Source organism: Bos grunniens, chromosome 29 (assembly GCF_055505025.1).
Source record: "Bos grunniens cultivar Pamir isolate PY7600 chromosome 29, Bosgru_T2T1.0, whole genome shotgun sequence".
NCBI lineage: Eukaryota > Metazoa > Chordata > Mammalia > Artiodactyla > Bovidae > Bos > Bos grunniens.
In genome coordinates, this window is record NC_141193.1 from 32,615,638 (window position 1) to 32,633,371 (window position 17,734).

The 17,734-nt window shown below is 42.2% G+C and overlaps 1 protein-coding gene across 1 annotated transcript in view; it reads right to left on the reverse strand.

Annotated features, from left to right (window-relative positions):
* Window positions 1–7,184: 7,184 nt before the first annotated feature.
* Window positions 7,185–17,734, reverse strand: part of LOC147342474 (glycerophosphodiester phosphodiesterase 6-like) — a 114,873-nt gene continuing 104,323 nt past the window's right edge. The window contains exon 16 of the mRNA XM_086385724.1: window positions 7,185–7,612. Coding sequence (XP_086241850.1) covers window positions 7,302–7,612 — 311 coding nt within the window. The 3' untranslated portion in view covers window positions 7,185–7,301. The remainder of the gene's footprint in view (window positions 7,613–17,734) is intronic.

The window sequence follows — 17,734 nt, forward strand, 5'->3', positions numbered from 1 at the left end:
ATTCAGCCTATGTGCCCTCCTGGGGAGGTGGTGACAGGGGTTGGCACGGTTGTGGGACCCTCAGGAGCAGTGGTAGTGTGTGCACCCACCTCTGCAGTCTGAGGTGGCAGTGGCAACTCATGTCCTTCCCTAGGGCTGATTTGGGGGGTGCCCTGTGGGCTGAGAGTACAGGTCTGGAGAAAAGGTCCTAGTGTGGCTCCACCCCTCTCCTCATGCACCTCCCAACAATGCTGGCTTGCCTCCCTGGTGGGCCCAGGCTTCTTCCTATACGTCCTTATTTATAGTGCATCACACCCTAGCTCCCTTGGGCTGTTTCCCTGCAGCCAACCCCAGCTCTGCCCCCAGGTCTGACCTCTGGAGTCTGAGCCTAGGCAGTCAGCCCCCATCTACCCCCGTGGAGGAGCATCTCAGGATTTGGAGTCCCAGACAGTAGCCCTGCCCGTCTGTGCAGCTCTCCCTCCGCTCTGCCCTCTGTAATCCACTTGCTGCATTCTCTTCCGAGACACCAAAGCTCCTCAACTTGCCCTGGCTGGTGTCTCTGCCACTGAGGGGACTTCCCAGGGTGCAAGAAGTTTTCCTCTTTCACAACTCCCTCCCAGGGGCCCAGGTCCCATCCCAATTCCTTTCTCTCATTTTTCTTTGGCCCTACCCAGACTTGCCTGTTGGGAAGTCTCAGGTCTTCTGCCAGCACCCCGCAGATGTTCTGTGAGAATCATATTTGTGATGTACTTATGACAACGTGGGCTACATGTCCCACTCCTCTGCCATCTCAATCAGAACTCTCTGAATATTAGTTTGCTTGATATCTCACAAGTCCCTTAAAACTACTGTCATTTTAAAAAATGTTTTTGTTTTTACTCTTCTGATTAGGTAATTTTCATTACTATCTTCTAGATTGCTTGTGTTCTTCAGTATCACCTAATCTACAGTTAATTCCTTCTATTGTATTTTTTGCTATTGTATTTTTCAGCTCTTACTAGTTCTTTTTTAAATTTTCTGGTTCTTTGTTAAAATTCTTACTGTGTTCATCTATTTGTTTCCTAGTTCTGTTAGCATTATCACTCTTAACTCTTTAATGGGTATTCTGTTCAATAATTTGTCCAGTTTTTTGTTGTTCTTTAATTTGAAACATATTCCTGAACTTTGTGTCTGTGAAATTAGGTGAAATAGTTACCTATCCAAGTCTTGAAAACATGTCCTTGTGTCGGAGTGTCCCATGTAGTCTGTGTGTACCCAGTAGCGTCAGTGGAAGAGCTGGATCTGAAGTAAGCATGGGCTGTGTCTTCCCCTGGGTATGCTTGGCAGCCACCACCTTGGTTGGAGATAGGGCTGGAGCTGGAAGGGCTAGATCCAGAGCCAGTTGCAACCTTGGCCTGCTCATATGCTGAGTGACCATCATCACCCTATCAGGCGTGGCTACAACAGGAGCCCTGAGGGAGCCTGGTTTCTCCAGAGATTGCAGAGGTCCAGGCATTGGTCTGGTACATGTCCGGGGCCTGGGACTGCACTACTGTGCTAGTTTCACTCACCATTTGCCTGGTGTACAACTTGCTTGGTTAGAAGTTGGTTAGAAGTTGATTCAGGGCCAGAGGAGTTGGCTAGCTGAGCTGGTCCTGACCCCTTCCAGTATACACAGAGATGCTTGCTCAGTTATTATGGCCTCCACCCTGGAGCTAGCCACGCTCATTTCTGAGAGTGTGGGCAGGGATGCATGAGGTGATAATGGCTGTTTCTGCCCTGGTCAGAGGCAGGACAGGGTCCATCTGTCCCCTCTAAATGTGTATTGTTCCACTGGCAGTGACAGCCTCCAACTTAATGTGGAGCAAGAGAGCCAGAAGCAGGAGCCTGGTGCAAGCTGGGGTGAGCTCTGGAGCAGTCCTATCAAGCCAACCAGAGTCCCAGAGGTTCCATTCACTGGCACCATGCTATAACCAGGAGTAAGCAAGACTGTGCATGCAGTCTTCAAGAGCAGAGTTTCAGTTTGTTATAACCCTGTGTAAGACCCACTGCTTTTCAAAACAGTTAAGGAGACTCAGCATCTCTGTCTGAGCCCAGGGCTGAGGTGCCTATTTCATGGCTTGACACCCTTGTTCCCCAGGGAGGACCCCTGAGCCTATGCTATTGCACTCCTTTTCTGTGTCTCCTGCGAAAGGGGTGGTTCTTGACCTGGTCGCTTCTCATTCATTCCTGATTGTATCTTTCTTTATAGACTTAGCTGTAGAACAAGTGTTTGGCTTGTCCTCCGGTGAACTTGGAGAGAATTGCTGCTCCATACATATTTGTAATTTTGTTTTCATGAGCATTCTCCCACTCTGCCATCTTAATCTCCTCTACCCTGAGATCCTCTTAATTGTCATTAACAAGTGTCAATTCATCAATCCCAGAATCAAGGTGAGCAGTGACAGGGAAGAGAAAGTGGAGTGGAATTCTCTGTCTGTATTTCTAACAAAGGACCTCAGATTCAAATCCTGAAAGACCTTGCAGGCACAATCATCCTCACATCATCCACCCTCCTGGCCACACATCTTGAGAGGCTGTCCATATTTGCTTTGTCTTATTCCTTCCCTCTCATCTCTCCATCCAAACCACTCTCTGAGTTACTAATAAAGCCCTTGCTACTAAATCAAATTAACTCTTTAGTTCTTGGTCTTTCAGCATCATCAGACACTACCATCCACTTCCTCCTTCCAGATCACTCACTGCCAACACTGGTCAGGGTAGCAGGCTGTGATTGGGTAACAGATGCTCATATGTGAGAGCCTGAGCAATTCCTACAAAGGGGGCCAGGAGGCAGGGTCCTACCATTGACACAGGAGGGCACAACTGGGGCTGTTGGTGAAGGGAAAATGACTACCATCTTCCCCTTGGCTACATGGGCCAACCTTCCTGGCCACTGAGGTCAACAGCAGAGACATTAGCAATGAGGTCTCCTGAACTGAGCTCAACTGGTACAGCCTTTACAATCATTCCCGGAGATAGGCACCCAGAATTTGAGGGACCCACAAACTAGCACCTTGAACTGGGGTCACGATAACTTAGAACCCTAGATGTCTAGACGGATGAATCCATACCTTCAGCTGTCTGGCTGGGGAGGCTGAGCCCGGGGGGTGGGGGGCAGGATTTGTCTTTGTCCAGACTTCTGTCCACTGCAGTTTCCTGGGAGTTGTCTGTGTTCTGGGTCTGAGTGGACGGCCGTGTCCCTCTCAGTGCTCTGTTTATCTTCTTGCTGTTGTTTTCAGGGCTACAAGATGGATGACCTCCCAACTCCCTATATTAGCCAGATGCTCACAGCCATGAGCAAACAGTGGGGCCCTAGGAGTGGCAAGGGAACAGTGGGAAGGTGGCTCTGGCCCCGTGCCTGCTCTCTAGGCAGCAGCTGGCTCAGGACCATCAGCGAGGAAGACTTTAACTACCCAGGCAGGGAGGCTGGGCTGGCTGGCGACCATGACAGTATCACTGTGGCCTCTGATCCTTCTTCCAGTGAGGTGGCCTTGCCAGGAGGCAGAACTCCCTCCATTCACCCTGAAACACCTGGTTGGTTCTACTCCTGGCTTGCTGTGACCTCACCACTGTAAGAGCCTGTGCTCCTCGGATGTCATTCGTAACTCAGTCTAGTCCTACCATGTGACCTCCTTTCACTTTGTGTACATGGCCTGGAAATGTAACCAAGAGGACAACCTAGTTCTCCATGCTGGGAACACTCAAACCAAGATTATCCTGAAACCTAAGGGACTGGCTTAATTGACCAAAGTCCTGGAGCCTCGGCTAGGGTAGGGAGACAGACTGCTTTTATATATTACAATGTGAGTGATGACCCCTGTTCAGATCTCCCCTGATGACCTCAGGTATATACCATGTGCTTTATCTTCTGGCTCCAGGTCTCTTTTGAGGGGGAAGGGAGAGGGAGCAGTGTGTGGCACCAGGACAAGGCCCTATGGGGGAGTGGCTCGTATAACTCTATCCATGGTCTGTGGATACAGGATCAAGCTTGTCTGGGATTTGAGATTGGGGTGCCTAAGCCCACAATGTGCTTGTTTCAGGGACAAAGGTGCTTAAAGGGATGGGTTGGGACCAGGGCAGGATGGGCAGGGCAATGCTGGATGTCAGCCTGGGAGGTGGAGACCTACATATGTGTGGCTGGAGATCCAGAAGGGGAACCAGCTTCTGTGCCTTACCTGTAGGGCCAGTAGATCCAGAATGGCCCTTACATCCTGCCAGAAATGTCTCCTTGGTCAATCAAAAAGCCACCAAGAACCCCAGGAACCAGGCTGCCTTGGACTAAATCCTTATGTCCAGTGGGTGCCTGTAAAATATTACTTTGTGACCAGGATCAAACAAGCAAATTTCGAAGATTCCCAAACTACTGCACAATTGCACTCATCTCACATGCTAGTAAAGTGATGCTCAAAATTCTCCAAGCCAGGCTTCAGCAATATGTGAACCATGAATTTCCAGATGTTCAAGCTGGTTTTAGAAAAGGCAGAGGAACCAGAGATCAAGTTGCCAACATCTGCTGGATCATGGAAAAAGCAAGAGAGTTCTAGAAAAACATCTATTTCTGCTTTATTGACTATGCCAAAGCCTTTGACTGTGTAGATCTCAATAAACTGTGGAAAATTCTGAAAGAGATGGGAATACCAGACCACCTGCCCTGCCGCTTGAGAAACTTGTATGCAGGTCAGGAAGCAACAGTTAGAACTGAACATGGAACAACAGACTGGTTCCAAATAGGAAAAGGAGTACGTCAAGGCTGTATATTGTTACCCTGCTTATTTAACTTATATGCAGAGTACATCATGAGAAACGCTGGGCTGGAGGAAGCACAAGCTGGAATCAAGATTGCCAGGATATGAGGATATCAATAACCTCAGATATGCAGATGACACTATCTTTATGGCAAAAAGTGAAGAAGAACTAAAGAGCCTCTTGATGAAAGTGAAAGAGCAGAGTGAAAAAGTTGGCTTAAAGCTCAACATTCAGAAAACTAAGATCATGGCATCCAGTCCCATCACTTCATGGGAAATAGATGGGGAAACAGTGGAACAGTGGCTGACTTTTTCTCGGCTCCAAAAGTCACTGCAGATGGTGATTGCAGCCATGAAAGTAAAAGACACTTGCTCCTTGGAAGGAAAGTTATGACCAACTTAGACAGCATATTAAAAAGCAGAGGCATTACTGTGTCAACAAAGGCCCGTTTAGTCAGGGCTATGGTTTTTCCAGTGGTCATGTATGGGTGTGAGAGTTGGACTATAAAGAAGGCTGAGCACTTAAGAACTGATGCTTTTGAACTGTGGTATTGGAGAACACTCTTGACAGTCCGTTGGACTGCAAGGAGATCCAACCAGTCCATCCTAAAGGAGATCAGTCCATCTTAAAGGGGATAGGTCCCGGGTGTTCATTGGAAGGACTGATGTTGAAGCTGTAACTCCAATACTTTGGCCACTTGATGGGAAGAGCTGACTCACTGGAAAAGACCCTGATGCTGGGAAAGATTGAGGGCAGGAGGAGAAGGGGACAACAGAGGATGAGATGGTTGGATGGCATCACAGACTCAATGGACATGGGTTTGGGTGGACTCCAGGAGCTGGTGATGGACAGGGAGGCCTGGCGTGCTGCGGTTCATGGGGTCACAAAGAGTCGGACACGACTGAGTGACTGAACTGGAGAAGGAAATGGCAACCCACTCCAGTACTCTTGCCTAGAACATTGCATGGATGGAGGAGTCTGGTAAGCTACAGTCCATAGGATTGCAAAGAGTCACACATGACTGAGCAACTTCAGTTCTGGGCAGTTCTGGGGTGGGGTCTTCAGACAGGGAAGGTGTGATATGGGGGTGGGGCATCCCTCTGGGCTTTGGCTAGGCTGAGTGCCTGGAGAGATGACAGGGGAGAATCCTCTTGCCTCTGGCATGTAAGGGATTTGTCCTCAAGGCCCCTGATACTTCAGCACAGCCAGCCTAGCTCACTTGTCCTCATATGCACAAGCATCTGGGGTCACCTGCATGTAGGTGACAAACCACTCCACAGGGAGTGCTATGCCTGGTCTCCAGATGCCTGTGTGGGAGGGGGACGGGTTGGTGCTGAAATAAAGTCCCCAAACCACACAGCCCTGCTTTCTGGGATGACAATGCGGCCATCTGAGGCAGCCCTGACCCACCAATGTTTACAGGACTCCACAGTCAACCCAGGGAAGGTGCTGTGGTGTCTGCCCCTGCCCATCACCATATACACGGGAACATGAGCCCTGGACAAGGAGGGTGAGTAGATGATGGTCACACAATAGAACACAACTTCCTGCTTCTAATGCAGGGTTCTCAGCTCAAATCAAAAGTCAGCTTCAGGGATTTCAGGATATTATGAAATAAAAATAACCAGGATTTTGTGACCAAAAAAAGAAAAGAAAAGGTCAGTTTTCATTCTAATCCAAAAGAAGAGTAATGCCAAAAAATATTCAAACTAATACACAATTACACTCATTTCACATGCTAGCAAGGTAATGCTCAAAATTCTCCATGCTAGACTTCAAGAGTACTTCCAGATGTACAAGCTGGATTTAGAAAAGGCAAAGGAAACAGAGATCAAATTGTGAACATCTGTTGGATCATAGAAAAAGCAACAAAAAAAAAAGTCAGCTTCAAGGTCAAAAGCCACTGGGTGGGCATGGGATTATGCCCACCACCCCACTGGAGAATCAGCCAGTGACAAGCTATGAGGAAGCACCCCATGCACACTGTATGACAGGATGTGTGAGTGGGGTGATATCTTTGCCCCCACTCATGCACATGCCACCTCTCCTTCTCTGACTCTGGACGGCATCACTCTGGCATTCCTCCCTTGACTTTGTCAGCCTGAGTGACCACAGAGGGCCCCAAAGATTGTATCAATTACCTTCTTAGTTCCTCAGAGGCTGCCTTTATTTATAGGCTGATGTTCACCACAGCCACTCCTTTAGCTATGGGAATATCATGAAGGGTTAGGATGAGACAGATCATCTGACACCCAGAGAACAACCAACTCCAACTCCAGGACCACACTCTTTCCCCTCTGCTCATCCCCTGGAGAGGAAAGGCAAGGCCAGAGTGGTTTTCCTGAGATCCTCCCTGGCTCTTCCGCACCCCTTTCCTATCTCTCTACCATCAGGTCGCCCTGGGCACAGAGAGGGAGAAAAAGGAGAAGGAGGCAAGGTGTGGCTCATTATTCTTTGAAGACAGCCCAAAAGCAGGAGAAGGACATGCTGGGTGTGGTGGAAACCATCATAAAAGAGGCTTATTGGGGGGAGTCAATGCTGGGGGGCTTTTCAGGTTACGTTTCAGGAGGAGGCTTCTCCACAGAGGGAACCGTTGGTTCATTTGCCTCCAAGGTAGGCAATACAGTTTGGAGGGTGGCCTCTCTGTTGGCTTCCGAAGTGGATGCTTGGATGGGTTCAAAGGCTGGCTCAGTGGGCACTGGTTGTCCAACGTCATCTGTGGGATGCACAGTTGGTATAGTGGTTTCATTGACAACCTCTGGTACAACAGCTTTAGAACTTGGAGGTTCCCTTTCCCTCTCTGGAAAAGGTGCAGGGATACCCATAATTTCTACTACTTCATTTTGGAGGCTTGCACTTGAAGCTTCTGTGGGATAGAAAAGAAAACAACATAGATTCCTCCAAAGTCGATTCTCCAATCTTTGCTAGTAATGTGGTAAAATCCTAGTCATCTTTAAAATGTCAGCTCCTCACTTACCATTTTAGAATCTTGCCCCTTAGTTTTCTCCCTACCCAGCCTTTGGGCAGACTTCACTACATCTGTACAACAAGGTGCTTAAGTTTAAGAGTCTATTGGGTGAGGTTCTAACTCACCACAGGAGCACAGAAGAAGGGTGAAATCAACATTTGTTTAAGGTTCATGTATTTCCCAACCACTAACTCCGAAGCAGTGTAAACAAAAAACTGAATGCTGCTGCTGCTGCTAAGTCGCTTCAGTCATGTTTGACTCTGTGAGACCTCATAGACGGCAGCCCACCAGGCTCCCCCGTCCCTGGGATTCTCCAGGCAAGAACACTGGAGTGGGTTGCCATTTCTTTCTCCAATGCATGAAAGTGAAAAGTGAAAGTGAAGTCGATCTGTCGTGCCTGACTCTTAGCGACCCCATGGACTGCAGCCTATCAGGCTCCTCTGTCCATGGGATTTTCCAGGCAAGAGCACTGGAGTGGGGTGCCATTGCCATCCTCTATTAGAATGGGAGCTTTTTACGAATAGAAACTTTGCCTTGCTTGCCACCCCAGGTATAGTGCTCAGGAGTGTCTATCACACAGTAATTGCTCAGAAAATAGTTTCAGGTTTTTTCCTAACCGAATGATAGAAAAAATAAATGATGGAGACTTTTTCTCATAATGCAGTTAGGAAATGGACTCTCATCAAAGACAAATTAAAAACTGGATCATGTATAAAATGAAAATATCTTAAAATTATCTAAGAATTTACAATATAAGGAGGAACTGTGGACACTAAATCTAGAAGATAGTGAGAATCCAAAGAAGAGAATCCAGTTATTTTTCCCCTGTGTGTAATTTCACTCTTGTTGCATACATGAGCTTAATTTTAGCTTCACAGGCTGAAGGGGATTTTTAATGCACCTGAATTGAATTTGTACTTCAATTCCATGACATCTAATATCTATGATATTAGGTTTTCATATTCGTGAATGTGTTATGTTGCTCCATGTATCTGGGTCTTCTTTTTCTCACTAGACTTTTGTAGTTTTCAGTGACCAATCATCTATCTTCTTTGCAAGGGCTTACAATATTTTCCTAAAATTCCTGTTTATGCTTTTATACTGTTGTAGATGATGCTATTTCAATTTTTAAAGTAGTCACTGATGACATATCAACATACAGTTGATTTTTCTATATTGACCTTGTATCAATATTTAAAAAACTAATGGCATCTGGTCCCATCACTTCAAGGCAAACACGTGGGGAAAAAGTGGATACAGTGACAGATTTTATTTTCTTGGGCTCAAAAATCACGGCGGACAGTGACTGCAGCCATGAAATTAAAAGATGCTTGCTACTTTGGGAAAGAACCTAGACAGTATATTAAAAAGCAGGACATCACTTTGTCGACAAAGATCAAAAAAAAAAAAAAAAAAAGCTTGGTTTTTCCAGTAGTCATGTATGGATATGAGAGTGGGACCATAAAGAAGGCTGAGTGCCAAAGATCTGATGCTTTCAAGTTGTGGTGCTGGAGAAGGTTCTATAGAGAGTCCTTTGGGCAGCAAGATCAAACCAAATTCAATCCTGATGAAAATTAATTCTGAATATTCATGGTTTTTCCAGTAGTCATATATGGATGTGAAAGTTGGACTGTAAAGAAAGCTTAGTGCTGAAGAATTGATGCTTTTGAACTGTGATACTGGAGAAGACTATTGAGAGTCCCTTGGACTGCAAGGACATCAAACTAGTCAATACTAAAAGAAATCAGTCCTGAATACTCATTGGAAGGACTGATGGTGAAGCAGAAGCTCCAATACTTTGGCTACTTGATGCAAAGAACTGACTCATTGGAAAAGACCCTGATGCTGGGAAAGATTCAAAGTAGGAGGAGAAGGGGATGACAGAGGATGAAATGGTTAGATGGCATCACTGACTCGATGGACATGAGTTTGAACAAGCTCCAGGAGTTGGTGATGGACAGGGAGGCCTGGCGTGCTGCAGTCCATGGGGTTGCAAAGAGTCAGATATGACTGAGTGACTGAACTGAACTGAACTGATTTATTGGAAGGACTGATGCTGAAGCTGAAGCTCCAAAATTGTGGCTACCTGATGTGAAGAGCCAACACATTGGAAAAGACCCTGATGCTGGGAAAGACTGAGGGCAAGAGGAAAAGGGGATGAAAGAGGATGAGATGGCTGAATGGCATCACTGACTCAGTGGACATGAGTTTGAGCAAACTTTGGGAGATAGTGAAGGACAGGGAAGCCTGGCATGCTGCAATCCACGGGGTTGCAAAGAGTCAGACATGACTTAGAGCCTGAACAACAACATTCCTGAGCTATTGCTTAAGTCACCAGTTGTAGTAGGTTTGTCATTTGATTCCTTCTAATTTTTTACTGTATATAACCATATATGCAGATTAGGAGTTTTATTTCTTCATTTATGCCTGTTATTTATCTTTATATATATATATATATATATTTAGTGTATAATTTATATATACTAAACTGGCTGTCTTACTAAATGGACGTGAGTTTGAGCAAGCTCCAGGAGTTGGTGATGGACAGGGAAGCCTGGCGTGCTGCAGTCAATGGGGTCACAAATAGTCAGACACAACTGAGTGACTGAACTAATTGAAACTAGCTAGGATCTTCAGTACAATGCCAAGTAAAAGCAGTGAGAGCAGACAGCCTCGCCTTATTACTGATCTTATATAGAAAATCCTATTTCACCATTAACAATCATACTGGCTGAGGTTTTAAGTATCTTTCATCAGATTGAGGAAGTTTCATTCGATAACTAGGCTACCCAGATCTTGATCATAAATAGATGTGGATTTTTGTCAAATATACTTTATTTCTAGTCTATTTTGATTAGATGATAGATTGATTAACCTGCAAATTATATATCCAACTTGTACCACTGCAATAAATCTCACTTGCTCCAGATGTTTTATCCTTTTTTTATACTGATGGATTCAATCTGCTAATATATTGTTTTATGGCTAAGTTGGTGAATGATATTGATCTATACATTTAGATGTTGCACTGTCTTTGTCAGATATTTTTTATATGAGATTATTTCTGACCATAAAAAGTCAGCTAAGAAATGCACTTTTTTTTTTTAGTGAGTCAGTATAAAATTGGTATTATTTCTTAAATATTCACTTAACCAGTGAAGCTTATCGGGCCTGGACCTTCCTTTGTTGTGAGGCTTTTGATACATGGATTTGATTCTGAAAGATTCTGATAGGTTATAAAATTTCTACTTCTTTTTCAGTTCTGGAAAATTAAATCATTTGAAGGAATTTGTTTACCTCATTTAAATTTAATGGCTTAAAAATGTTCCATGATTTTCCTTTTTATGTCTAGGATCTGGAGAGACAATCTCTCATTAATCATTCACTATACTGGCAATCAGTCTGTCTCTTCCTCTTTCCCCTTACTAAGCGTTTATCAATTTTATTAATCTTTTCTAAGAACTAACTTTTCACTTTTTGAATATTCTCTGTAGTTTGATCATTTCTATTTTACTGTTTCTGCTATCTTTACCATTTCATTTCTTTTACTTGGTGAAAATAACTCCATTTTCTAGATTGCTACAGTAGACTCTTAATCACTATTAAGCCAGGCTTCCTTCTAAAAGTTACTAATTTCCCTCTAAGTTATGGCTTAAGTTGTACCACACAAGTTTTGCTTTTGTATATGCATTACACTTTAAAATAGCTTCCAATTTCCCTTGTGATTAATCTCTTGATCAATAAAAAGTTTAGAAATACATCAATTTCCTCTACTACCTTTATTATACATAAACATATTCCAGTGATATTTTTACTTTTGTGTGCTTCCAACTTAAAGAACTCCCTTATAATTTCTTGTAGAACTGGTCTAGTAGTGATAAACTCTTCTAGCTTTTGTTTGTCTGGGAAACTTTTGATATCTCCTTCAATTCTGAATGGTAACCTTGCTGGGTAAAGAGTTCTTGTTTGGAAGTTTTTTCTTTCAACACTTTTAATATATCACATCTTTCCTATCTGGCTTGTAAATTTTCTGCTAAAAAATCTGATGACCTTATGCTGTTTCCCTTGATTATAAGTCGGTTTTTGTGTTCTCCTTTTAGGATTCTCTCTTTCTCCTTAAATTTACAATTTTAACTTCAATGTGTCTTGGTATGTGTCTTTTTGAGATCATCTTATTTGGAACTCTGTGGCTTTCTAGATCTGGATGTCTTTTTCCTTCCCCACATTAGGGACATTTTCAGCCACTGTTTCTTCAGTTAATTTTGGGGGCATTTTCTCTTTCTCTTTTCCTTCTGAGAGCCCTATAATGTGAATGTTATTACACTGGATGCTGTCCCAACAGTCCCATAATGCATCTTTCCTTTTCAAAGTTCTTTTTTCATTTTGCTGCTCTGTCTGGGTGAGTTCCATTGTTTTGTCTTCCAGTTCACTGATTCATTCTACTACCTCATCTGTTCTGCTGCTGAGCCCTTCTAATGTATTTTTTGATTCAGTTATTACTTCTGTTTGGTACTTTCTTGTATTTTATGTTGAAGTTTGCACTATGTCCATCAATTTTTCTCCAAAGTTCAATAAGCATATGTTTATGACCATTATTTTTAACTCTATCAGGTAGATTGCTCATCTCTGTTTCATTTAGTTATTTTTCTGGGGCTTTGTCTTGTTCTTTTGATTGGAACATATTCCTCTGTCTCATTTTACTTAATTCAGTATGTTTGCATCTGTGTGTTGGGCAAATCAGCTCTATCTTCCAGATCTGCTTTATGGCTTGCCATATGGTCTATTTTGCAACCACACCATTTACATTTCAAAATATTGTACATTGTGCAGTTGTTGAATATAATATTTTCTGTCAACTAGGTCAGGTTAGCTGGAAGTGTTCAGACTTCTATATCCTTTCTGATTTTACTTTTTGATGAATTTAGTTGTTCTTTCAGGTACTAAGAGAGGGATGTCAAAATCTTTAACTATGATTTTTCTATTTCTTTCTATTTTTGTTTAATGTGTTTTGAAGCTCTGTTACTAACTATATAATTATAGGGCCTTCTTGATACACTGACCTTTTCTTTCTTAAGAAATCTTCATTTCAAGTAAGGCTCCATGTTTTAAAGTTTATCTTTCAGATATTATTTTCATGCTTGCTGTTTGTATGGCATATTATTTTCCATCCTATCTTTTTTCATTTTTCTCCCTTCTGATTTTAATTTTCTGTCCTTTCACTATTAATCTGTGTTTTTATATTTGAAGCATTTCTTTTATGAATTGCATATGGTTGGGTCTTGCTTAATTCTATCCAATATTAAAATCTCCACTACTACTTTGAGTATTTGGTACACTTATATTAACTGAACTTAATAAAATGGTTGAATTTATGACTACCATATTTCAATTTGTTTTCTATTTATTTTGTGTATTATTTTTTCCCTTTGTTCTCTTTCTCCTGAATCCATCTGCTACAAGAGATATTCTTATACTGGGTGTAAAGAAGATGCTATGATGTGAGAAAGCCTTATGACTAAGACCTGAATGGAATATCTAGATCTCAGAGAAAAGCTCATTCAAGAGTGATTAAGAAAACACGACTGACTTCAGTTCTTGCAACTGTAAGGAACTACATTCTGCCAACAATCAATGAGCTTGGAAGAGGACTCTTAAGTCTCAGATGAGACTGCAGCCCAAGCCAAGATCTTCATGAAAGCCTGGTGAGATATGCAGTAGACCTAGAAAACCCATGCCGGGACCCCTGGCCCACAAACTGGGAGATGATAAATTTGTGTTGCTTTACACTGATATATTTGTGGTAATTTGTTACCCAGTGATCAAAAACAACCCAAACTTTGATAGAATATACCCAAAATGAAGCATAGAAATTAATAGGCTAAAAATAAAAATAAACAGTCTTGGTAACTTATGAGATAATATGACACCATCTAATATCTATGTAATTGGAAACCCAAAAAGAAGGTAATAGCAGAAAGATATCTGAAAAATACAGGCTGAAAATTTATACTCTTACTGATCTAAGAAGTTCAGCAAACCCTAAGCAGGTAGACACACTAATATACACTGAGGTAAATCATAATCAAATTACTGAAAAATGTAATAAAAGAAACAGCCTTAATATACAATGGATTAAAGACAATCTCTTTAACAAGTGGTGCTGGGAAAAATGGTCAACCACTTGTAAAAGAATGAAACTAGAACACTTTCTAACACCATACACAAAAATAAACTCAAAATGAATCAAAGATCTAAATGTAAGACCAGAAACTATAAAACTTCTAGAGGAGAACATAGGCAAAACACTCTCCGACATATATCACAGCAGGATCCTCTATGACCCACCTCACCAGAATATTGGAAATAAAAGCAAAAATAAACAAATGGGACCTAATTAAACTTAAAAGCTTCTGCACAACAAAGGAAACTATTAGCAAGGTGAAAAGACAGCCTTCAGAATGGGAGAAAATCATAGCAAATGAAGCAACTGACAAACAACTAATCTCAAAAATATACAAGCAACTCCTACAGCTCAATTCCAGAAAAATAAATGACCCAATCAAAAAATGGGCCAAAGAACTAAATAGACATTTCTCCAAAGAAGACATACAGATGGTGAACAAACATGAAAAGATGCTCAACATCACTCATTATCAGAGAAATGCAAATCAAAACCACTATGAGGTACCATTTCACTCCAGTCAGAATGGCTGCAATCCAAAAGTCTACAAGCAATAAATGCTGGAGAGGGTGTGGAGAAAAAGGAACCCTCTTACACTGTTGGTGGGAATGCAAACTAGTACAGCCACTATGGAGAACAGTGTGGAGATCCCTTAAAAAACTGGAAATAGAACTGCCTTATGATCCAGCAATCCCACTGCTGGGCATACACACTGAGGAAACCAGAAGGGAAAGAGACACGTGTACCCCAATGTTCATCGCAGTACTGTTCATAATAGCCAGGACACGGAAGCAACCTAGATGTCCATCAGCAGATGAATGGATAAGAAAGCTATGGTACATATACACAATGGAGTATTACTCAGCCACTAAAAAGAATACATTTGAATCAGTTCTAATGAGATGGATGAAACTGGAGCCTATTATACAGAGTGAAGTAAGCCAGAAAGAAAAACACCAATACAGTATACTAACACATATATATGGAATTTAGAAAGATGGTAACAATAACCCTATATATGAGACAGCAAAAGAGACATTGATGTATAGAACAGTCTTATGGACTCTGTGGGAAAGGGAGAGGGTGAGAAGATTTGGGAGAATGGCATTGAAAAATGTATACTATCATGTATGAAACGAGTCGCCAGTCCAGGTTCGATGCACGATGCTGGATGCTTGGGGCTGGTGCACTGGGACGACCCAGAGGGATGGTATGGGGAGGGAGGAGGGAGGGGGGTTCAGGATGGGGAACACATGTATACCTGTGGCAGATTCATTTCAATGTTTGGCAAAACCAATACAATATTGTAAAGTTTAAAAATAAAATAAAATTTTAAAAAAATAAAATAAAATAAAATTAGCACATTAAAAAAAAAAAGAAAGAAACAGCCTTAAAAAGGACATATTACAAGCAAAGGAACAATGATTATAATAAAGGAAGATTTCTTTTTTGGATGACTTTTCATAAGAAACTGTATGAGACAAGATAAAATATTATAAGTAGAGGAACAATGATTAAAACCATGGAAGATTTCTTTTTTGAATGACTTTTTGTAAGAAACTATATGAGACAAAAGATAAAGGATCAACTTCTTTGAAGGGCTTAAAAATATATCCTAAAGATGTGTGTGTGTGTGTGTGTGTGTATACTAAAGGTAGCAGCAGCAGGTGCAGCAGTACATGTCTATCTAAAGGTAGTCATGGTGCAAGATGTGACACTAGGCTTAGTATGCAAGGCCTAGTCTTCTCGCCCTGCATGGCTCCAGGCTGTCTTTGGAAGAACTGATGCTAAAGCTGAAACTTCAATACATTGGCCACCTGATGTGAAGAACTGACTCATTGGAAAAGACCTTGATGCTGGGAAAGATTGAAGGCCGGAGGAGAAGGGGATGACAGAGGATGAGATGGTTGGATGGCATCACCGACTCAATGGACCTGAGTTTGAGCAAGCTTTGGGAGTTGATGATGGACAGGGAAGCCTGGTGTGCTTCAGTCCAATGGGGTCACAAAGTGTCGGACACAACTGAGTAATTGACCTGAACTGATAGCTCTAGGTTGTGGTTTTGGCTTCTTTCCAGTCATCCTTGTTCATTCCCTGATACTAAACTTCATCCCTTGCCTTCTAGTTGTCTCTTTTAGGTACTCAAATGGTCTTTCTATATATTTATTTAGATCAGGCAAAACTGGTTTCTGTAAATAAGCAACTAAAAATTAAAAACATGAAAGATTCTTAGTTTATTATCTACTCACCTTATTTTCTTATTCTCATTTAAATATGGTGGGAAGTTGTTGTCAAGTTAATTTATTTTCTAAGGCATGATACCCACCTTTCTTCATTCAAATTTAAATGGTTCTTTGAACTTTCCTTCAGAACTTCTATCCCATCCATGCTTTCCACACCAATTCCATATTCTCTTTATTTCTTGATTAGATTACTATTATGGGCTGAACTGTGTACCACACAAACTCATATGTTGAAGCCCTAACCACAGAACTTCAATATAGGACTAATTTAGGAGATAAAGCCTTTAAAGGCATGATTAAGATGGGGCCATTATGGTGAGTCCTGATCCAGTCTGATCAGAGAGAAAACTTGGAGACACAGAGGACATTGGGGGTTTGTGTGTGCACAGAGGAAGGGCTGTGTGATGACACAGCAACAAAGAGTCTACCAGCAAGTCAATTAGAGAGGCCTCAGAAGAAACCAAACCTGCTGACACATTGATCCTGCACCTCCAGCCTCCAGAAATGTGAGAAAAATCAACTTCTGTTGCTTAAGCCACCCAGTCTATGGTATTTTGTTTTGGAAGCCCTACTTTACTGATATAACTTCTGAATATCATAAGGCAGCTGGAACACAGCCTTCAGTCTCCTTAACAGCCTGCAGAGTGACCTTCTTAAAATTCATAATACTCAGAGTCACTGGAAATTACTCTATATCTTAATAAATTTGGGTGACTTGATTTAAACCTTCAGCTTTACTATACAAAATATCATTACTCTTCAAATTTCTTATTTTTTTTATAGTCCCTCATGCTGGGAAAGATTGAAGGCAGGAGAAGAAGAGGACTACAGAGGATGAGATGGCTGGATGGCATCACCGACTAGATGGACATGAGTTTGGGTGGACTCCGGGAGTTGGTGATGTACAGGGAGGCCTGGCGTGCTGCGGTTCATGGGGTCACAAAGAGTCCGACAGGACTGAGCAACTGAACTGAACTGTGGATACATTCCTGAAAGTCTAAGTTATGTATGTGTTGAAGACTGATAGCTGATACAAAGTATCTCATCATCTTCACAACTGTTCACAAGAAATTAATCAATCATTTTTGATTGTATCAACTTTACTAAAGACTCCAAGAGCAATGGGAGGAAACTGCATCATGTACTGCACAGTCTTCTGCCTCCTCACTGGTTTTCCCTTTAACATTGCACTGGCTTCCCAAGCCAGTAACTCACTGTGTGATTATCCCCACAACCTCCTGAATGATAAACTAGCTTCCCTTCCCTTACTGGACCTATCCCACTTACTCAGTCCTGAGTTATTCTGCTGATTAATAAGTTATTTTGCTATTCTATCCCTTTACACAAGTGACTAAGCATACTGCTCCCTTGTCTGAAACTCACTTGCCATTTCCTGATGTTTATATGCAGAGTCTAGACTAGTCCCGGAGAAGGCAATGGCACCCCACTCCAGTACTCTTGCCTGGAAAATCCCAGGGATGGGGGAGCCTGGTAGGCTGCAGTCCATGGGGTCACTAAGAGTTGGACATGACTGAGCGACTTCACTTTCACTTTTCACTTTGATGCATTGGAGGAGGAAATGGCAACCCACTTCAA